This window comes from Alligator mississippiensis, chromosome 9, assembly GCF_030867095.1.
Source record: "Alligator mississippiensis isolate rAllMis1 chromosome 9, rAllMis1, whole genome shotgun sequence".
NCBI lineage: Eukaryota > Metazoa > Chordata > Crocodylia > Alligatoridae > Alligator > Alligator mississippiensis.
Genome location: NC_081832.1, coordinates 15069791 through 15093215, shown reverse-complemented (window position 1 = coordinate 15093215; position 23425 = coordinate 15069791). Strand labels below are relative to the sequence as shown.

General features: G+C 42.8%; 1 protein-coding gene across 4 annotated transcripts in view; it reads right to left on the bottom strand.

The window, feature by feature from the left end:
- SULF2 (sulfatase 2) overlaps nt 1-23425 on the bottom strand; it is a 256183-nt gene that overhangs the window by 62005 nt on the left and 170753 nt on the right. For 3 of the 4 annotated variants that reach the window (XM_014609699.3, XM_059733171.1, XM_059733170.1), the window contains one exon: nt 16621-16860. In XM_014609699.3, the coding sequence (XP_014465185.1) occupies nt 16621-16860 (240 nt within the window). Of the gene's footprint in view, nt 1-16620; nt 16861-18689; nt 18882-23425 lie in introns of all 4 variants that reach the window. The other variant, XM_014609700.3, reaches the window with a different exon arrangement.

Genomic DNA, 23425 nt, shown 5'->3' with positions numbered 1-23425 from the left:
TTGGATCTATTTGTCATGCATCTGCTGATGCACGATAAAGTGCGGTTAGCTTTGCTGATGACTTCGTCACACTGACAACTCATGTTCATCTAGGAGTCCACTATGACTCCGAGATCCCTTTCCACATCTGTGCTCTGAGAGGGTCACTTCCCAGCCAGTAGGTGTGCTGGATATTTTTGCACCCTAGGTGCAGCACTCTAGGATATTTTTACACCCTAGGTGCAAGCACTTGTCCTTGCTGTACTACTTCCTATTGTGTGCTACAACTTTTCTAATCTGTCCAGGTCTGCCTGCAGTCATTCCCTACCCTCTGGAGTGTGCACTTCACCCCACAATTTAGTACTGTCTGCAAACTTGGACAGAGTACACTTCACCCCCACATCCAAGTCACTGATGAAGACATTGAAGAGTACAGGTCCAAGGACCAAACCCTGTGGGACTCCACTACCCACATCCTTCCAGGTTGGCACTGACCTGTCTACTACCACTCTCTGGGTGTGACTGCCAAGTCAATTTGCCACCCACTGGACTGTGTAAACATCTGTCACAGCCTCTTAATTTATTTATGAGAATGGGATGAGATACCATATCAAAGGCCTTGCTAAAATCCAAGAAAACGACATCCACCTCTACCCGTGTCTAAGCATTTTTGTGACCCTGTCATAAAACGAAACCAGATTGGTCAGGCATGATCTACCTGCTACAAATCCATGCTGGCTTCCCTGCTGCATTATTTTTCCCGCTGGACTCCCACAAACATGATCCTTTATAATCTTTTCAAAGACTTTTCCAAGGATGGAGGTGAGACTGACTGGCCTATAATTACTTGGATCCTCCTTCCTCCCCTTCTTGAAAATAGGGACCATGTTGGCCCTTTTCCAGTCCTCCCGGACCTGACCCAAGCGCCACAAGCTCTCAAACAACCATGCCAGTGGTTCTGCTATGACACCAGGCAATTCCTTCAGTACCCTTGGATGCAGCTCATCCGGGCCTGCTGACTTGAACACATCCAGTCCATCCAGGTGACCTTGCACCAAGTCTTCTGTTGAGAGTGGGAGCAAGGAGGTGGTAGCAGTGCCTGCACCTGCACCACCACCACTAACCAGTAGCAGCATGACATTCTCCACCCCAATTTCAGTTCACAGTGTAAGCCTTCCAGTGCCAGAGGAAGAGCTGGATCTAGAAGCAGAGGAGCTGAGGGCCATAGCAAAGGAAATTCTGGGGAAACAAGGTGCACTTTCACAGAAACCGCTGCACCACTCTCCCTGAAACCTGGCAGGCTTCATGCCTGCACAAGGGGCTACCATCCCTGCTGCTTTCATCCTGCTCTGCCTTAACACACAGAAGCGATATGAATTTTGCTTTCAACAGTTTGAGATGCACTTTCACAGAAACACCTGCACCCATCTCCTTGAAACTTGGCAGGCTTCATGCACTGAATAAGCTACCATCCCTGCTGTTTTCATCTGAATCTGCAAAAAAAATGATAAAGTTATAGATACTTTAGTGATTCCACATTATAGCCTATGGCCAAATCTCCAAATTGGCGCTGAATCTCTGAATCTGAATTGGCCAAATCGAATTGGGATAGTGATTCAATTCACTGAATCACTGTCCCTCTGAATCTGCCAAATTCGAATCTGAATTGAATACTTGCTGCTTCGCACAGGCCTACGGCAGAAATTGCAAGAAATCAGAATCAAGTCCAGGGGTCCATCCTATCACTCAGTGGCCCTGTCTACATGAGATGTTTACTGTGCAGCTGACTAACTAGCTTCACAATAATAATCTCCCATCTACACCTGTGCCCCTATTAGGCTGGAGTAAACTAATTTACTCTGCAGCAGGATAGTACTTGTACATACAAATACTATCCTGCTGTGGAGTGAAAAACTCTGCACCAGCACACACACAAATGTTGATGGGCCTGGCTGGGGCTCTCAGATGCTTCAGTGTGGGGGCTGCCTGCTGGCCAGCCCACAGTGAGGTACCCTCATGCCCCAGCCAGCCCCTCCGCAGCATGTGGAGCTGGGCTGGCAGGTTAACCCTCCGGGTCCCCTGCCAGCCAGGGCTCCTCCACCCTGGCTCAACATGCTGTGCTCCTGGGTACACACACCCTACTTGAATAAACTCTGGACTGATAAACTTTGGAGTTCATTCAAGTGCATTAATATGCATGTATAGATACACCCAGTTTAGTTGATTATGGATTTCAGGTCAGATTCTGTGTTATTTGACTGCCATGTCTCTTTTATTTAGACAAAGTTCTGTTAACTAGTGGTCAAGGATCCTTACCCGTTTCAGTAACAGCACACCCAACAGTATCATCACAATGCTTACATTCATTTCAAATGAGGGTAATAGGATGAAATCAAGATAGGAATGCACAGGCAGAATATCAGTAATAACTTCCTGACAGTGATAAGTTTCATTGTGGAATAGCTTCTCCCCTGGGACATAGCGGAAGTGAAATCTCTTGTGATATTTAAGCCTGTACCGGGCTATGCACTAGAAAAAAACATCCTATGGAGCAAGCCTGTGTTGGTTGCGATGAAGCAGATAGCCTAACAGGTCTGTCTCACCTCTAATTTATACTATTCCGTAATTTTAGCATTCAGAACTATGTGATACTCATATTCCCAAAATAGTATAATAAAGGTTGACGCCCTTAACCCTCTGTATTCCAAAATAGATATTTTAAGTACTTTATAGAGCACTGTATTCATTCTCACATATTTTAAAAGCCATCTTTTCAGTCACTTGCTCATGTTTTGATATGCTAATCTTAAAGCTTTCCATATGAATTTATTTATTCCTCTTAGTTGTTCCATATCTGTTTTTGGAACTATTTTTTCTAGGTCAAGAGATTGAGCTGGCATCTGCATCTATTACAGTTTTAAATGAAAGAGCTACATTTCTGATTGCTGTGTATCTAGCCACAATTTTTTGTGATACTCTTCTGTTTTGTAAAAGACAAAGGCAGGTGTAAATTTAAGGCAATTTCAGAAAGACTCGTATTTATGTGCACTAGTAACAATAATTCCAAGGGTCAAATTCAAGACTCACTCCCAATAAGACTACTGGAAACTGGTAGCAGTTCCAACAAAGTCAATAGATTTAAAGCGGAGTTAAACGGATTCATGCGAGAGAAGAATCAGACCCTTTGACTAAACCACTAAAAGTGGCCATATTTTCAAGAGGCCTCAGTTTCTTGGGTGCTGAACCCTTGGAAAGCTAGTACTAATTGTGTGATCCAAACAATGAAAAGCTGCCTTTTAGCTTTTTGTGGCAATAGGAATTTTAGCTCTGATGCAAAGGGTTAAAAGATCTGGAATTCATGTCAATCTCAGTAACCATGATAAATCTAATGAGGCATAGACAATACCAGTATATGGTAGGCTCTTATACATTAGATCAGGGCTGTTCAACTTCTGAGTAGCCAGAGATGACATGCTACATTGCATGGTCCCCCTGCCACACTGCGCCAATGCCTATCCAGCAGCACCACGATACAACGTGTGGGGGCCCCCACTTGCGGCAACATGGGCAACTGCCAGAGCACTGCACTTGGGTTCCCAGGTCTCCCCGGGTCCCTGGATGTCGATCCCTCAGCCTTGTGGGCCATGCTGCCCTGCCACACTGCCAGGGATGGAGGCAACTAGTGGGCACTAGAGGAGACAGAGGGAGACTGGAGATTCTGACAGCAGTAGGAATGACTGGGGAAACGAAGCCTGAACCAGAAGCTCAGGGGATGCAGGTTAACCCCTCAGGGGCTGTATATGGCCTGCTGGCCTCCAGTTGCACAGCCCTGCATTTAATCATTAATTGCAGAAGGGAAAGTACCTTAAGGCTACACTTTGCTCTCAAGCCCCGGAAAGTCCATTCATTTCAGGCTGCAAGGGCTCAGTTTGGGCCCCTCTGCTTATTTTTAACACCAGGAAAGGTCTGCTTGAAGTCAGTGCTTTAAGGCATCCTCAAAGGGGCACTTGAACAGGTAGGATATATAGAGAGAAGTATAAGGTATGTATAATTTTGGGGACATGATTGTATAGATTCTCCTGTGTATTACAATAAGTTGTCAACCCAAAGCTGCCTAACTGAAGGCCAGCATACCATACCACCACTGTAGAGGAAACCACTAGTGTCACTGAGTTGGAATAGGGCTCTTACATGTACCCCTTCTCTGAGGCTGGTAGAGATGTAGCCAAGGTGAAAAAAGTCACCTTATGTTCTGCTAATCCTTGGTTACACTAACTGTTTCACAAGGTCATCGGGAAACACTGTAATTGGAGTAGTCTGTCGGCTGCTATAAATTATGCTAAGGAACCAGTTTCGAGCATATATGGCCCAGGACTAAGTGAACACAAAGATAAGCTTTACAATACCTTTGAACCCTCACCCCCTCTGAGTTTGTATCTCTCATTCCTCAGCTGCAGCCCAGGATCAGTGCCAAGTTCCATTTATCAGACCCACCTGGCTCAAGGGGGACAGGTGGAGCCAATTAAAACAGAAAACTTTTACCCAAATATTTCAAAATGGTCAACAAGGATTAAACAGAAAAATGTAGCTAACAATCCAAGTCTTGTTTGCCTTTTTCAGGAATCCCAAGGGGAGTCAGTGGACCAGAGTCTACTTCTATGGAAGCCAATGAGAACATCATGACTGTATTGTTTTTAACCTGATAGCACAAGGGAAAGCAGCAAGGTTCAAACTGTAATTCAGAGCTTGTTTTTGGAATGCAGAATCTCTCTCTCGGTCAGTCCACTCCTACCTTTGCAGAACTTGATTGCCCACTGCGATTATTCTGATCTGCTGTTTACCTAGGGTACTCCCAAAAACAGATGCCTGGGAGCATAGTGGTTTATTGTACACTAAAAGTGACCAAAAGACCACCACCACCTACTTTTACAATAGGAGCCCTTTGGTCTCCAGATGCAAACTTGCACCTTCATGTAAACCCCCCCCCCCCCCAACAAACCAATCCCCCCACCCCCTTCCCCAAAAAAACCTATCCAAGGTTGGCAACCTTTTTAATAGTAAGTGGTATAATAAAAGACTTAGATGGCTTACAGCGAACCTTTATTAGAGTCAGCATTGCCTCATTTTGCACAAGTTCAATCTTAGAGTTTCAATCAATGCCATTTTGTCTGCAAGACTGGAGAAAGTCTCTGACTGCCAAACTCTGGGAAAATACCGGGTTATGTTGTGCAAGAAGAAACATCTACCCTCCTGAAATGAAACCCAGTTTTTTTTTTTTCCATTTAGTAGTGCACTTGGAAGAAGCACTAGGGAAAACATTAGTTCATAAATAAATAGGCAAAGGGAACAATATAGTCTTACTGGACCCAATTAAGAGAAAATTCCCACCCTGATTCAAACTAACCACAAAATTCTCTCTCACTACAACTCCATCCAGACAGAAGAAATGTCAGCTTCTACAGTTACTTACTTTCCATGGGTTCGTCTCTTCCATCTTTTCTGAAATAATCTTGGCAGCAGGGACTTGTATAACAGCTGACCTCTATGTCCTTCATGTATCTATCCAAGGTACTTATATGGCCCTCAGTATTGAAATACTTCACACAATATTTATTTATCCTCACAACACACTTTATAGTAGGAAAGAAGTTGTCTTCCTATTTCACAGAAGGGAAACTGAGGCACAAGAAAGACCAACTGACTTGCCGGACATAGATCTCTTGAAAAGGTCTGTTGCAGAGTAGAAAACTGAACTCTAGTATCCAAGGACTAGGCTGGCACCCTAAGTACTGGGCCATTCTCCCTCCCATATACAAGGAAAGCATTACAGTTCTCTACAATGTTCAATCCTGCCTCAGGAAAATACTTTCCATAAAGGTTTATATTACAAACAGTTGCTGATCTTAGAATTTACCACATGTCAGAGTCCAGAGATATCAGAAGATTTATTCCTTCATCTTTGAGCTGGATACACACAGGCAGGCTTTACCACTACCTACCAATCCAACTATTTCTGTTCTTACTAGACGAATATAACAACAAGGGTCTCATACAATATTTTGGGGCACTGAGAAAAGCAGATTTTAGAATCTGCATTCATGTTATCACTGGACCTCTTACTTGAAGCTCCACTGTAACATTATTACTCTGTCAAGCTAACCTCTACAGTTATAAAAATAATGAGAGGGCAGCCTTGGGAAGCTGTGCTCCAAAACAAAAAAAAAACAATAGTTCAGAGAAAAACATCAAAAAAGGAGATACTCAGATATGAATGGGATTGTGATGTACATAACAGGATGGATGGACAGACAGAGAGATCTTAGAGAGGTGGTTCTCAACCTTTTTAGGCTGAGGACACCCTTTCCCAAGGCACTCCTTGGAAAATTCCAGCTCTTAGTTTTTACTCATTTTTTGACTCTGGAGAAACAATACAGTGATTTTTCTACTGTAAAGAACTCAGAAAGATCACAACAGGTCAGAATTTTATGAACACTATCTATTTGAAATTGTTGGTTTTATTTTGTAAATCATGTTTGTATACCTGATAATGCTAACTCTGCTTGAAATTCTGTGGTATGCCTGAAAGAATCCCAAGGCAGAGCAGGATGCCACAACACCTGGTTGAGAATCACTGTCCTAGAAGGGATATGGAACATTATCTCAGTCTTTTAGCTATGATCCTGTATAGTATCTAATTCATCCTTCCTTTGCAAGGAGGTAGATACAATAATCTGATGGCTCCTTTTTATCTGTAAATAACATAATCCTAAATGATCTTGAATGTGAATTTTGACGACATTTTGATAATGTACAAATATGCTGGGTGGGGGGGTGGCTCTTTTTTTGAATCCTGAGAGATAAGACTCCTATTTTTGAAGAAATACCACACTAAAAATTGCTTCTTGGCTGAAATGATAAATCAATATGACAAAAGCCATTATACATTAAATGCTGAAGTTGGCATCATATAAGGGTAAATTGCTGGAAAAAAGACAAGATGTTTTTAATAATCCACAATGTTTCATACTGAAAATGGATATATTTAAGCAAAAAGGAAAGGAAAAGAATAGGGGGCTAGGCAGAAGGGACACATCCTCTGGTTTATTTCCATAGTCATTAGTGAACCCATCTCATATGCTAGCAAAGTATGTTGGACTCCAGGCTAGGTTGTGGATCTCTGTCAGTAACTTAGGCCTCAGGGAGACATTATACTTAAGACACAATTAAACAGTTAATCATGTCTTAAAGCATAAGATGGTCATATGTTCAGGGGATTAATGGCACAATAAAACAGGAAACCAGCCCCAAAATTATTACACATACTTCATATCAGCTTGAACCCTGAGGCCATCCCAATCAGCCATAATCTACTGCCCAGGGGTAGATTATGGCAGGACTTGAGTCCTGATCTGCCAACAATCAGCTGGTCACCAGCCACCTCCAAGGACCACAAAGGGGCTCAAATGGCCCCGTATGTTCCCAGAGCCAACGAACAATCAGTTGATTATTGGATGCCCAACCTGGTGGTGCAGGGGGAACCCACAATCATGATCCTAGGCTTCCCCTGCATCAGAAATATGGTGCAATTAGGACCTGACTTCCATGTGTGACATGGCAGAAGGCATGATTATTAGGATCAGGGATCAGACTCCATTGTGTCTTTAAGCGAACATCTGCAAGGCCTTTAATGTACAGAAGGTCATATGGTTGTTCTCCTGCCAAGTGATTACAGAAGTCTAAGAGACATCGTAGGAGCTAGTAGGAGGGCACAGGTGGCTTTACATTTCTGTAGTCTCTGCATGTAGCTCAGCTCTGCTCAGGCTTTCTAAGTCAGGATAAAAGAGTTCCGCATAGCACATTCCCTCTCAACTTGACTGACCACATGGAAATCCTGGAAACCAAGACATCATCTGGGAAATCCAGGATACTTCTTCCCCACCCTCCTCTCACAAGTTGGCAGGGGCAGGGCTGCCTGCCTACAAGGTACTCCACGATGCTTCAACTCCCAGCCAAACTGTGTCCCACACCCGTGTATTTCTGGGATGCCCACTGTAATTCTCGACAGCCAGCTGAGACCAGCCTCTGAAATCCAAGACTGTTCTGGCTAAACCGGGACATGTAGTCACTCGGGTGGTGCAAAGCTTTGGATGCTGATTCAATTCGGTCTGATTTGGAGGCCTAATCTCCAAATCTGAATCGAACTGAGAGACCAATAAAAGGTATGAATTGATTTGGAAAAGATTCGGAGAGCTTTGGGTAGCCCCCACTCTCCGCCACAGGGAGCTGGATCTGGACTCCATACCAGTAAGTAGGGGTCGGGGGGGGATGGTCGGGAGGAGGAGGGAGTAGACCATGGGGGGACCCCATCCCCTGCCTGCTGCTCCAGCCCCTGTGATTGCCCCCCAACCCCTGCCCACTTTCCCAGCCCCATCAATGGCTGCCTGGCCCCAGTTCTTTTTTATTTTTTAAAAGCCCTGCACTCATCAGCTCTTGCCAGGTGGTGGTGGTGGTGGGGGGAATCCTTGCTGCCCCCCACTGCCCCGCTCTGCATGGGGGGCTCTGCCATAAACCCCCATCTCCCACATGCTGTCCCAGCCCCACTGATAGCTGCCCTGCCCAGCCCGTGTCCTGGCTCTTTTTCTTTTTTTAAAGAGCCCCACACTTACCGGCTGCTGCAGTGGCCATTGGGGCTTCTGGGGGCTTGTGGCAGAGTCCCCCCACGCAGTGCGGGTCAGTGGGGGGCAGCAGGGATTGCCCCCCTCCCCCCACCTGGCAGGAATGCAGGGCTTTTTTTTTTTTAAGAGCTGGGGCACTGGGGCTGGGCAGGGCAGCCATTGACGTGGTTGGGAAAGCGGGTGGGAGATGAGGCCTGTTTGATTTGGAGATTTGGCCGTGGCCAAATCTCTGAATCAGATTCAGCTGAATTGATTCGGGACAGTGATTCAAACCACCAAATTGAATCACTGTCCCCCAAATCGACCAAATCCGAAACAAATGCTTGCTGCTTTGCACAGGCCTAATGGTCACCATACTCTTAACTCTATTGTTTGAAACATATTGTATGTTATACTAAAATTACTAATATTCAGAACCCTGTTTATATACACCGAGGCAGACAGCAGAGGCCAAATTCAGTGCTAGCCAGTGAAGTTGGCTCTAATGCACAGAAGTCAATAAATCAAAAGCCTTTTTCTATATGTTCTCCCAATATTCAAATGTCATAGGCTATACCTACCAGAAGAGAGAAAGTAGCTGGAGGCAATGGATTAGGGGCTGTAAATCATCTCTCTTCCTACAAGCCTTTTTGGTATAGGCCCCAATTGCTCCATGAACTAACTGCTACCATCCTCCCTCCATATCATTTACAAGTGTGGTGGTCTCCAAAACCATGTAAACATGGAACATAATTCATTCAAAAGCCCTATCTAGGATATTTCAATGTGAGCACTTATGATTTAAAGTAAATGTTGACAGGCCCCTCTACATATGCAGGTAAAGGCATGATGGGATCCAATGTGCAAGCCACAAAATTGCACCTTCTGCCATGCCACATGTACCTTATTGCTGCTGCAGGGGAAGCCTGATAGGGCTTAGCTGATGGGACTCCTAGCTGCGGGAAGGCCCCACGCACCCCTGGGGCAGGGAGACCAGAGCTGCTGCAATCTCCCACTCTCAGTGCACTACATGAACCCCCAGGGCTGGGATATTGCAGCCACACCCCATGGCTGCTGAGACTCAGATTCCACAGCTGCCCAACACTGTTAGGGCTAAGAGTCTCCTCAGCTGCAGGACTCCTAGCCCTGCCTGTATATTAGGGGTGTGCAAAGCTTCAGTCACTGATTCGACTCAGAGAAGATTTGGCCCAATTCGGTGGCCATATCATTGAATCTGAATCAAATCGGGAGACCCATTAAAAGCTCCAAATCGATTCGAAGCATCCAAATTGATTTGGAAAAGATTCAGCAAATTGGAAGGCAGCCTTGCGGGCAAACAAAAACTGAGAAGAGAGACGAGGGGAAGAAGTGGGGTGGGGAAAGACTGCCCTGATATTGACATCTGTAGTTGGCCAGTGACTCTGATCTTTCCCTGTTTTCCATCAAGGTGTGGCAGGCGAAAGAGGGATGGGCGATTGGCCCAGAAACAGGCGGGTGGACTGAGATTTAACCAGCACCGGGAAGGTCCCCTGTTACAGGCGACCATCTTTGCTGCTTTCATCCCACTCTGCCAACACACACACAAGTGACATGAGTTTTGCTTTCAACAGTTTGAGGTGCAGTTTCACAGAAACCCCTTCACCTAGCTCCTTGAAACGTGGCAGGCTTCATGCCCTCAGAAAGGGTTACTATCCCTGCTGTTTTCATCCTATTCTGAAAAAAAAAAAAAAATGACAGTTATAGGTATTTTAGTGATTCCCCATTATAGTCTATGGCTGAATCACAGAATCACACCAAATCAGCGCTGAATCTTTCTAATCCAATTTGGCCGAATTGACTTGGGATAGTGATCCGAATCACCAAATCAAATCACTGTCCCCCAAATTGGCTGACTCTGAATCCAAATCAAATACTGGCCGCTTCACATAGGCCTACTGTATATGGTGCACCCCTGCGGCTGGGAGCCTGGTCAGCTGACAGGGCTCCCAGCTGCAAAGGCAGGCTCTGCTACACATGTAAATTAAAGCTGGATAGCAACCAGCTATAAAGTTAGGACACATTTTTCAGTAATAAATTTGTAGCTGGTTGGATCTTTTTATGGCGTGATTGTTAATCTGCATGTGTAGCCAAGTTAAATTAATTGCACAATTAACCTGGTAATACTGTGATACAGGCAATGTGTAGAGGGGGCCTAAGTGGCACACACACAAGGCATTTATACATATGCTCCGGAAGTGTGTGTGTGTGGGGGGGGGGGGAGGGGGAAAGAGGGGAGGTACTTTAATTAGAGCGTCTCTAATCAAAGCACTCTTATCTCGTGTATCAGCATCCCAACACTGAAAAATGGTGGCAGGGGTGCTTCTACTAAAAGTAATTGCATAGTTAAAGTGCCAGTGCCACCATTTTTCAGCACAGGGATGCTAATACACAAGATGCTGGAGCCTGCTGGAGCATGGAAATTACCACGCCCCAGCAGACTCGATTAATCGAGTCTGCTCCAACATGCTGTAATTACAGCACATCGAAGCAGCCTCACTGCATGTGTACAGGTGCTCATAAATCTCATTTTCAAAAGTGACTCAGTGTAGATTGAAAGCTAGTGCAAAACCAATTACACTTAGGTTCCTAATGGTCACAGTCACGTCTGAAAATGAGTCTTAGGCTCCTAAATCTTTTAGGCACACTTGAAACATTTATCCTCAGTCCCTCACTGATGGCAAATTTTGCTGTCCTTTGCACAGGCTTTGTCCTGGAGATATACAAGCATGGTCTAGCAGCTATGGCACTGGACAGAGTCAGGAGACCTAGTTTCTATTCTAAGATTTGCCGGTGATCTGCTATATGACCTTGAGCACATCACTTACCATTCTACAGCTTACATCATAAGCCCTTCAAGGCAGAGTGCCAAAACACCTTCATGTTTCACAAGATCCTTTTAAGGATGCTGTGCAATACAAGCATTGTTAGGTATGCAAACACCTACACCCGATTCATGAGATAAACCCAGAGATTACAAGTAAGAATCCCTACTGTTAAAAACATTCTCACCTGTTATGGGCTTTCTGAGTTCTCTGCTACAGAAGAATTGCTCTATTATTTTTCCATAGTCAAAAAGTAAGTAAAAGCTAAGAGCTGGTATTTTCTGAGGGGCGCCTTGAGCCTAAAAAAATTGAAAAGCACTGGCCTAAACACTTTCATAATACAAATAGTACTAACTTTGGGGAGTTGATAAACTCAGAATTTTACTCTTGGCTTGTATTTGTACATTACAATCCAGTCACATATTTTCCAGGTTCATTCCTCCTTTAATAAACATTTACCAACAGCCTTCCTCCTGTTCCTCAGACTTTAATGTAAAAGTAACTTTGAAATGTCAAAGCCTTAGACAGTGAAGTGGAAAAATAATTATTTGAATGCAGTCAGCCACTGTATCTTTTTAGTGTAATATTAATGGGAGGAAATGGAAGATTGCGACTGAATTTTAATGAATTAATTTGTTAATTATTGCAAAGCCTGTGAAAGAACTAAGTATGATTATTACCTTTATTCCCAGGAAATTTCAAATTATGGTACATACAGACCTCTAATAATATTTCTATGAATTCTTAACACATGAATGCTGTAAAATGGTATTAAATTTCTGTATAATTCAAGTATGAACCCAATGTCAGAAGGCCAGATTCTGACATCCTAATTCACAAGTAGTCCTTAGCGTCACCAAAAACAGTGGGGCCAGATGCACAGTAAGTACTGACAGTGTGCTCTTCTACCAGGCTGGATTTGGCTCATCATTCCTAATCCTACTGAATGTCATAAAACATGCATGTGTTTTTATTTCCTGTAGATTAGGCTGAAATAATCCACAAAATGTTCTAGAAATCAGTCACCAATTTTAAGACCTAATGAGATATACCAGCGAGTGGCAACATTTACTGGCAGAGAGAGCTAGAACAACTCAGCTCAGGTCTGAGGTAAGCAGGTGCTAAGATTCACCCACCTCCACTGCTTCTGCCTGCTACCTGACTGTGGTGCAGCATTGGGGATGCTTATACAAGTGACATTTTTTACATGATAGAGTCCCTGGAAGTGGTCTACAGTTGTGACTTTATGTACGTGCATGGCTGCAGAGCACTTTTAAAATGGCTGATCATGCAAAAAATTAACCTTGGTCAAATGAAGTACTAGGTTAAGGCACTGTAAAGCAAAGCACCTCAGGGAACTTGTGTTCCCTCCAGGATTCATTTTTTGTGTAGGGGTGGGGGAGGAAGGGAGAAAGGGAACAGCAGCATGGAGCTGCTGGCTGCTTTTAAGTGGCCAGAGGTAAGGGAGGCAGGGGGGCAGGGTGGAATGGAGCCTCCCTCCTCCCCCCAACTACCCCAGCTGGAGTACTGGGGGGAGCTGGGCCAGGCCGGGCCTGTGAGGCAAAGGGGACTCCATTCCAGCACAGTCCCCCCACCCTCCCCCACTCTCATTCAAAAGCAGCTGGCAGCTCCATGATGCTGCTCCCTCTCCCTCTCCTGGTCCCGCTCGGGAGAAGGGCAGTTTAGCAACCTCCTTAGAAGCTGCTGGAGTGCCCCAACTGCTGGCCAGGGCTCTAGTCCCCCACCCGACCCAACAGGGGGGTTAACTCATGGCACTTTATGTAAAGCACCATGAGTTAGAGCAAGGCCCTGAACATCTGTAGGCACCCTGGGGGAGCTCCCCTCTGCCAAAACCCCGGGTGCCTAACTGAAATGCAGTGTAGGCAGAGCCCCCCACCGCCAAAGCCATAGCTCTGTGGGCCAGATCCAAAGGCTGCATGGGCTGGATCCAGACTGTAGGCTGTAGTTTGCTGACCCCTTAGTTAGACAATTAAACAAATGGAAGAGGGAAGCTCTTCTCATTAAGTAATATGTAAGGAAAAGTTTAGATTTGTGTTACAAAATAAACTGTTGGTATTTGTTGCAGGAAATAAACAAACAAGAATGCATCATGCATTTTAAATGCTGCATCCTGGAAAGAAAAGCGTGTGTTCAAAAAAACAGAACTTTTTTTTATAAATGTTTCTACAAGGCACTTTTGGCAGGGTTAATTCTCTGACATTCAGAAACATTTATTACAGGATCTCTTTGTTTTCCCTCCATTCTAGTCATGTCCTGCTCAGGGACTGAGCATTAGTGCCCACTATTTTCAGTTAGTGATGATTCAGGCAGCAGAGCTTCACCAGCTTTCCACAGATGAATTTTTCAACCGACATGCTTGTTTACTTAAATTGTCCTTCCTGCATAATTTCCCACAATATGTAATAAGGCAATGACGTGAGACACTCCTCAAAGTAGGATTAAGACACAGAGAGCCAGAATGTACAAAGCTGGGCCTGCAGAGGGAACAACCCGGCCTTCATGGTTACCCCTTACAATGATGACATTTTCCAGACTGTAATCCAAATGAATGCTCAGGAGAGCACACATCTATTCACAGACTCTAGGGGTTTAGTGGCTCTGCACTATCCCTATGTTTATTCTGACTGATCTATACAAAGGTGAAAGCTCGAGTATTCTGCACGCTGGGAGAAATCCTGGCTCTGTTTAAGTCAGTGATGGAACTCCCCATGACTTCAAATAAGACCAAAATTTCACCCTTTTTTACTGTGTTTCTGTGCTTAATACAATGAACCTCTCTGAATTATCACAGACAGGTAGAGAATGCAAAACTGCAGAAAGACTGAACGTGTGAAAGTGCTTGTGGCAATGTTATGCTGTTTCTATGCCCTCCCACACTTTTTCCGTTTGACCAAGTGTGGGAGAATCCTGTATCATATTGATTTTTCTGCCCACGCACAAGTGGCACTTGTCCAGTAGTTTCAGCAGCAGCATGAATCTAGCTGGAACTGCACAAGTCTGAACAAATACAAACCACCGGATGTCACTGCCATTGGAAAAATGCCACAGTGCAGGTAGGAAGCTCCCACAGGGGGTGAGAATCCTTTTCTGCAAGAAGACCAAAATGCAGGGAGTGACTGAAACCACAAAAACTTCAGCTGGAGGCACAAACTTACATGAATGAGGGCAGAGACAGGGAAGCTTAAGAAAGGTAAAGCTGAGAAGAGCACGAACAGAAGAGAGCAAGTGAGCAAAACGAGTGGACGGTGGGCTTAGATGGCTACAGATAACCCCTTTCCTCCCCTCCTCCATTGCCCTTTAGTTTTGCAGCTCTGTGAGATTTACACTTGTGCTCAAGTACTTTCGTGAATCAGGAACTTTGCTCACTGCTGCAGCCACTCTTATACAGACTTCTCATTTTAGTGAAGTTTTACTGATGAGATCCAAAACACCCTGGCTCTGGAAATATGAGATGCTGAGCATTCAAAGCTTTTAAAACTTATTTTCTACTGAACTAGTGAAGCAAGTAAATCTGATAAAATCTCTGGAAGAAGTAAGTAAAATGTGCCCACACACATAGCTATGCACCCTTACCAGGGAACTCAAGCCCTTTAATAAAACCATAGTTCAAAATTCCAACCAGTCACTAATAGCAGCTACTGTTGAGTAAGTCTGATGAGAAAAACCCTGTGATTGCCTGTGTGTACTGAAGATTTCAGTCACCACATAAGGCATAGTTTGCACTCAGAAAAGTGGCATTTTTGCATATGCCAATCATTATTCCAAAAAAATTGGTCTGCACATTAATAGGGAAAAAAACTGTACATTTTACTGTTTAGAAGGAAAAATAATTGAACATAATTTTTAATTCGGGGTCCAAATCATGACAGATCATGACACTATTGAATGTTTGCAACTCCTACTGAAATCAATGGGAGATGAAGTTGCTTGTGACATGGCCACTGACTATCCTAACAACAATGATAATGATCAAATATCAGCAAACAAAGGACAAAATGCATTATAAAGAGGAAATCATTGACCTTGACTTGATGGATATGCAGTCACAGGTACTAATGCCTGAAATGATAAGTGAATGGAAATTGCTATCAAGCTATGAGACATTTACATTTTGTCCCTATTTCTTTCTTTCAGAACTAAGGCAGGCCTTCCTTTACTTTAGGAGGAAATGACCAAATTTAGTTTGAAACTCGGCTTCTGCAATCTGAGCCCAGTGTGCCCATGTGCTGTAATAACTAATTAACATTTATAATGTGGTAGTGCCTAGCAGCCTCAAACCCAGGTCGGGGCCCCATTGTGCCAGCGCAATACAAACATATGGTACGTGACAGACCCTGACCCAGACAGCTACATGAATATATTCAGGCTTATGTTTCCCTCTGAAACCCTGCTTACTGACATGCCATAACAAGGTGTTAATGAGCAACACAGCACGAGTAAACTCAGGAGTGTGACAGCAGCGCTGTAATGGGCAAGGTCCTGAACTGCACGACTACAAAAAAGGAAACGAGTGTGAAACAGAACCTCACATTTTCACCACTCTACTTCACGGCCTCTTTATTAGTAAGGGCATTTGCATGCAAACAGGATCTTAGGTTTCTCAACAGTTCTTCGACTCCTGCTGCTCACTCCTCACCTGAAATCTTTCCTTAATCCTCTATATGAGAACAGGTTACCATCTCCATAGTAACCAATCCAATTCAAGGCTCCCCCACCATACACTGAACAAGAAACCCTTTCTCGCCTTCCTCTAGTTTTATTAAACTAACAACTTAGGTGTTTTAAGAATGCCATCTCCTCTCACTGTGCACTCCGAAACCCTTTCCTCCACACTGTCTTTCAATATCATTGAAGGGTATGTCCTATGCACTTTAGACACGTGTAGGGAGCCTACTGGCAAGTCACCCAAGTGCTGTGTAGGTTGTGTCCTGGTTCATTCCCTAGCTAAGATATTCAACTCCTGGAACAAGCCCTCTTACTCCCTCTTCCTCAACTTTTGAAAACATATTGCTCAACTGACCAGAAAAAATGGGTGCCAATACCACAGTGTGTAGTAAGGTCTGTGGCAGTTGTCAGTTAAAGACCATTTGGTACACTGGCCTTACCTGTCCTGTATCCCGTGTTATTGAGGTACACTGCAAATGTGCGTATTTCATGCTGAGCTTGCCAGGATGGAGAGGAGCAGTTCTCATTGTTAGTATAGGTGTTGTGATTGTGGACATATTTTCCAGTGAGAATAGAAGAGCGGGATGGGCAGCACATTGGTGTCGTCACAAAAGCATTGATGAAGTGGGCACCTCCCTGTTCCATGATCCGCCTTGTTTTATTCATCACTTGCATAGAACCTGAAAGAAGAAAACCATCCATGGCTGACAAAAGCTTCTCTTGTTTTCAGTTAAAACAAACCAGAACAAAACCCTGTAAACTGATATGGTAAAGATGTTATAAGGTATTAGTCAGCACAAGTCCAATGCAAAATTCTGTCTTGTTATCAGGATCCTCATATGGGGCCCGATGTTGAAGTCGTAGCTGAGATTTTACTAAGCCCTGTTGACATCTGTGGGAGTCCAACACCAGAATGCCCCAGTATCTTGCAAGCTAGAGTCCAAATTCTGCCAGAGTGAGCACGTCTCACAAGACATTTACAACGGAGTTGCCTAATTAGCTCCGCAGTAAAACTTCATCGTCTACATGTGCAGGGTTATTAGGATGGAGTAAATTAATTAACTCAGCGGTAGGATAGTACTGCCAAGCACAAGTGCTATCCTATGGTGGAATTATTTGTTCCGCTGAAATGCATGTTTAGATGCTGGCAGGGCTGGCTGGGGCACAAGGGTGCTTCAGTGCAGAGGCTACGTGCTGGCTAGCCCCACACTGAAATACCTGTGTTCTCCAACCAGCCCCTCTGCACCACGCTGAGCTAAGTCAGAGTAGCCCTGGGCTGGCAGGCCGATCCCCTGCATCCCCAGCCAGCTGGGGCTGCTCCACCTCGGCTCGACATGCTGCAGTCCTGGGTGCATGCGCAAACAGTGCGCTCAGGAGCAATAAACTCTGGAGTGAACTGAGCCAGTTTATTCAGTTGCCTGAACAGCACATGGAGACATGCCCACTGAGTTGTATAACACTCTGCAAGTAGTCTCTCTGGAACCACAGGTACTGCTCATGGAGTTAACCATGAATGAAATCCCAGATTCTATTAAATAGGGCTTGCACCTTATTTTGAGGAGTTTGGTGGTGCATTAGCTTTTGGCTGGGGTTCCATACACGAAACAATTTAACCCTAAAAAAAAAAAAAAAAAATAGTTGACACAAGGCCATCATCTTCTCTTTTCTTCTTTCCTTCCCTCATTTGTTGGCAGGTAAGGTTGCTTAGAACTTGCCACCCCATTCTCCTTGCACCCCACAAGAAAGCAATGAATGCAACCATAAGGAATCGGTCTAGTGAATTTTGTCACAATTTGTCCCAGATGGGTCAGCCTCATGTACTAGTACTACAAGAGACTAAAATTCAGTCCACCTCTGTCATAGTTTTTACTTTACAGTGATTTGGGGCTTGGTTCCACAGCAATGACCCCTTACTGATTTTACATGAGGTTGGTAACATAGCAAAGGCCATAACAAGTCTGTTAACACTAAGAGGTTTATATCACAGGAGATTTAGACAGTTCAGGGTAATGGGATACAAAGCCTTTTAAACAGCCAAGGTCAACAATACCAAATGCCACTGGCATTCAATGGCTACTCATTTCTTATATGCAAGGATTCAACATAGTTCCTAGTGGGAAGACATCCACTTTACAGAAACTGGTTTCACAACTGGCATTTTATTGCCTGTCTGTGCAGAGAATCCAGGGTTGAAAGTGCATGGAGAATGAGTTTCCTCTTTCCTGCACCAAGGTGATCCCTCTAGGTTAGATTAAAGGACACCAATGGAGGAAACTTGCTGCTGGGCTACACTTGCCCTGGAAAGAAGTTCCATCTTCAAAGCACATAAAAATAGCTTGTGTGACCAACACTATCCCCTCAAAAATGAACAGAATAGCCACTGAAACAAAGCAAATGTTGCATGATCATACCCTTCTTTTACCAAATATCAGTAGAGAATATTGTGAACAACATCAGGATTAGCATAAGGTTTCATGTTGGAGTGGAGCTAGAGTATAGTGAAACTTACCCAAGGTTGGGTTGGATTAATGGTTCAGTTTTAATCAATGCATCCTGCAACCATCTGGCACAAACTGTATGTTGTTTCCATCAATAATGGGTTTAGATTTCTTCTAAGCTCTTTAGGTAGAGCTTTCATTATGAAATTGCAACAGTGAGTTGATTTGATACAGGGCACATTGATGCAACCAGGAGTCAAAACCTAGAGGGAAAAATGGTTGAAATCCATACAGGAAATTGACTCTCTGGTTCCATGAAGGGAGACTAATTCCTCTTACTAGTCATTTTATTTTAAAATTCCCAAGTCATTAGATTTCTTGAGACCACTGTGTGTTTGACAGGGAAAAATAAGAGTTGTTAAGGAGTTTTTTTAAGTGGCCAGAGTTCATCCCTAGAAGTCTCTCTTACATTGATATAGTGGCTCCTATACAGAAGAAATTGTTATATTGCACATATTAAGAAGAAGTTTGTAAACAAAGAAAGACCTTGATGTGATCACAAGATAGAAAAAACTGCATTTTAGGAGCAGTCTCCCCTTTCTTCAAAGTCTCCTCTAACCTCAGTTATAACAAAGCCATCTGTGCAGCATGTGAGCCTGAAAAGTGAAGGTATCTGCTCTGCTCTGTCTCATGAGTTAACCCAAAAATAAGTAAGCAGGCTGAAGGAATGTTTTGTCATTCTACTCCTAAATGCAATTTTAACAAGCCCTTTAAATGACAGAGGCATCTGTGCATAAATAATACTACATGTTAAGTCTTCCCTTGGGGACAGTAACCTCCTTTAATAAAACTGCTGTAATGACAAGACCTTATATATCAACAGTCTTTAATATAAAAACATATGATCTAATCTTCTTCCCCAGCTTGAGAACTAATGCAGAGTGATAGACCAGTGGAAGGTAAAAATCCAGCATCCCTTTCCGTGCAATCTTAAATAGGCCAGCTTTAAATATTTTAAACCATGCTAAGCCAGCCAACCAAAACTTATTTTCTTCCTCCTGCCTCCAACATAAACTTGGTGACATAAAAAGAAAGTAGAAATTGGATTCTTCTATGGCACAACATCACTTGTGTGTTAAGCAGCAATTGGAAACCAGCAAACCTCCTTTTCTCAAGTGGGGAAACCTTTTGGGATTTCATTAGTTAGATTCTCATGTTCTAAGAGAAGTTACACTTTCATGCATCAATATTTTATTCAGAAAAAGATCTCTGTTACAAGACTAAAATCATAGGTACAAAAATAAAGGTAACTTAGTTATTAAGCGCATGATATTTGGTGAATTATAAAAAGACACTCTACAGGACTTTGAAAAAAGATCCAACAGGTCAAGACACAAAGAGAAACAGGAACTAGATTGAGATTTAGTCTGGACTTCACAGAGGTTTTTTTGTGCTTAGTCTTGCCTCAGAGATCATTACATCACTGACAACAGTGTGTAGACTAATATTATAATGGAAAAAAAATGAACAATCTTTTTACAGTCCTTGAGTGGAACCTTGACATTGAGGAAACACTTATGCAACTATGCAAGCTCAACGGCATACACTGAAGAAGTCACTCTTTTTTATAGTCCTTTGTTTTTTGCACTAACAATTATCCCACACCATCTGGGAAGGAAGCTTTCCCTTCATTAAGGGTCAGAAAGTCCTTTACTTTCTCCTCTGCTGAACATGAATGATGGAAGAGTTATAACAGAACATGAAGACACAGGCATCTCAGGCACCAGGAAGTTTGTTAAAATGACAATAGTAGGGATCTTTTGCAGCACAGTTAAGATTTCAGAATAAATACCCATCTTACGATAAGTGCTGCAGTATCTTCTAAGGATATGATGAAGCTGAAAAATGCGTATCACAGAAGAGTGATCACCAAAAATCATTCAAAAATAAGAAAACCAAGTATAAGAAGACTGACAGAAACATTAAAATCACAGCATGGCGTACGTAGGAGAATTATCCTAAATTTTTCTAATAACAATTCATGACAAGGCACATTAAGAAACCATAAGGACTTCGTTGCACTGATGCAACAGAAGTGCAAGCTTCTCATCAGGTGCTTTTAAAAACCTTACATTGTATGCAAGTCTGAAGACTGCACATACAAACAGGTACAGGTTTCCTTTACTTTATGCTGTACATGCATTCTTGGAAAACAGCACATAACTCAAATTCACATAAAGGGAACTCACTTTACGATGTAACAAATAGGGAAATGTTCCAAGACATCTGCACTGACCCCCAGACCCATTTCTACCACTTTTACAAGACAATTTTTGGTACTCACTAACAGCAGACAGCGCACACAAGCACAGGGCACTATCATAATGGGGATGACAACTACGGAAACACGTGTCGCAGACAATGAGCAAAGAGCACAGATCCACACAGGAGACTATATTTTGGTGCTCGTCACTCCAACAATGCACCGCACAAAGCAGCTGGCTGCAGGCTTCCACCACACCAATCACATACAAGTGAATTTACCTCGCACATAACGAATTTTTGGTATGAAAAAAGTTATCGCATAAGAGTGAACTTGCAGATACAGAACCCGCATAAAACTAGGGAAACCTGTAGTTATTTACAGATACTTGACTAGCACACAAATGGCTAGTGGTGTGCACACCAATGCTGTTTTTGTGAAGCAAAACAGCACGCATTTTTAATATGTTGTACCAGGATTCCAAAATGTGCAACTGTTGTACACTGTTTCCCACATATTTTTTGCCCAGTTATATTTATTAATTATTCACACTATGGCTGGATCATCTTCCTTGGGACCTGTTCAGTTGCACTAGAAGTGTTATCCACATGAAGGAAGTTTATCTTGATCATATTTTGCAACAGATGCAATCACATCACAAATACAGGGTACCAGTTATACATTAAATTCAAATTTTAGCATTCAAGAAACTATTTTTCCTGTACTATTTTACTGGTCTCACAGCTCATCAACAACAGCACACTGTAATGGTGTACAATTCTAAAATAAATTATATGATTTACCACATTATATTTCCTTTTGTTATATTTAAAATACACTCACTTCTTGAAGAGAGGAACATATGAATGTTTGATATGCAAATGTAATCGACTGTATTGAAGAAAGAATTTATTGTGAATTCTTCAGCACAAGCCAATAGTAGAAACTTGCTAAAATCCTTAATCAACTTAGCAGCTGTTTGAAGAAGTAATATTGAATTTTTCATTAACTAACATTTTATTGCCAGAGATCATACAATTAATGTCAGAGTTTGGCAGCTCCCGTTGTTGAAGAGCTTGAATTAAGCCCCAAGTGACTTCATCTGTGTTGAAGCTAAATTTGAGAAGTGACACCTGTAGGTGGACATGTATGCTCAACCCCTGGAATGCTAATTACTTCTCTTCATTATGCTTACTTTCTAATTGAACCATTCAAGATACAATTTTTTCCCAATTTCTTTTCTTTCCCCCATTTGTCATTGAAAGCTGCTAACAGGTCTTCTCTTCTCTGGTTAGGACCACCAACAGGCACATTGTCTTCTGTGCAAAATTTATACTTCTTCAGCATGACATACATCAACACGTAACTCAGATCCTGCAGGTAACCAAAGCCCTCTTTTTCTACAACAGAGGAAAGTGGATTTTGCTGACCTGCTGTAACTATAGTAATACAGCATCCAAAAAACCCTAGAATCTATACTGCAGGGGCCCACTGGCACTATGATAGCTTGGATAATCAGATTTAACTGGAAAACTAACCTTTTCGCCCATATATTTCCCCTCTTCTTTCCTATGAATCACTTTGTCCACTACTCTCTGTATGGCTCTTCTGACACAAAGAGCAACAAGTGACTGTGTGTCACTTGTATATAGCTGGCTAAACTGCTACTGGTCTTTTTGTGAAGAGAGATAAGGAGAAAGCAGTCATCTTTTCTCATTTGTATCCATCACAATTGGCACAATTTGCTCCAATTTGAACCAAAAATTGTACAACAATTTTCAACAGTTTCTCCCTTGTTTCAATCCATGGCAAGGGTTTGGTTTCCTGAATAAAAATCATGATTAAAACACCCATGCAAATAAGAAAGGAAGTTAAGCCTTTTCCTGAATGGTCTGTATCTCCTCCTTGCAAACCACACCTGTTACTGCTATATTGTTAAAAACTTTTTAGATTAAATAAGGGGAAGGCTGTTAACATGCCTGAGATTGTTTCATCTTTCTTTTCATTTCAGAATAGCCATAAAACAATTTTAGCAGAACAACAAAAGGAAATGCCATCTTGCCACCAATGGCACAGGATTTCCTTAGAAATATTGGTGTTCCTGACTATGCTCAACTTTCCCTACTATACCTCCAAAATTCCCAAGATTTTGTTAGCTAGTATTTGTAATCTATAAAACAAACTGCAATTGACATGTTGTTACCATTTCCCTTAATGCACGCTAGGCCCAGTACTCACAAATGGCAGTTTTGATAACATTGGAAGATTTGTCAGATCAGTTAAGAATAACAATTGCTTCAAACAAACATTGTGTCTCATGAAGCATTAGTGAAATATGATTAATAACAAACCTTGGCTTCACAAAAATGCATTTTTTTCCAAGCCAGATCCTAATTTGTGTGGACACGTGCCCATTATGCTTGAAATTGAAAAGAAACATCAGATTATCTGAGAAAGGTAGTATGCTGCCCAGAGGACTTGGACAATTGCATCAGAGACAAGCAGGCCAACATAAATAGAAACTGATGAATTTTTTAGGACCAC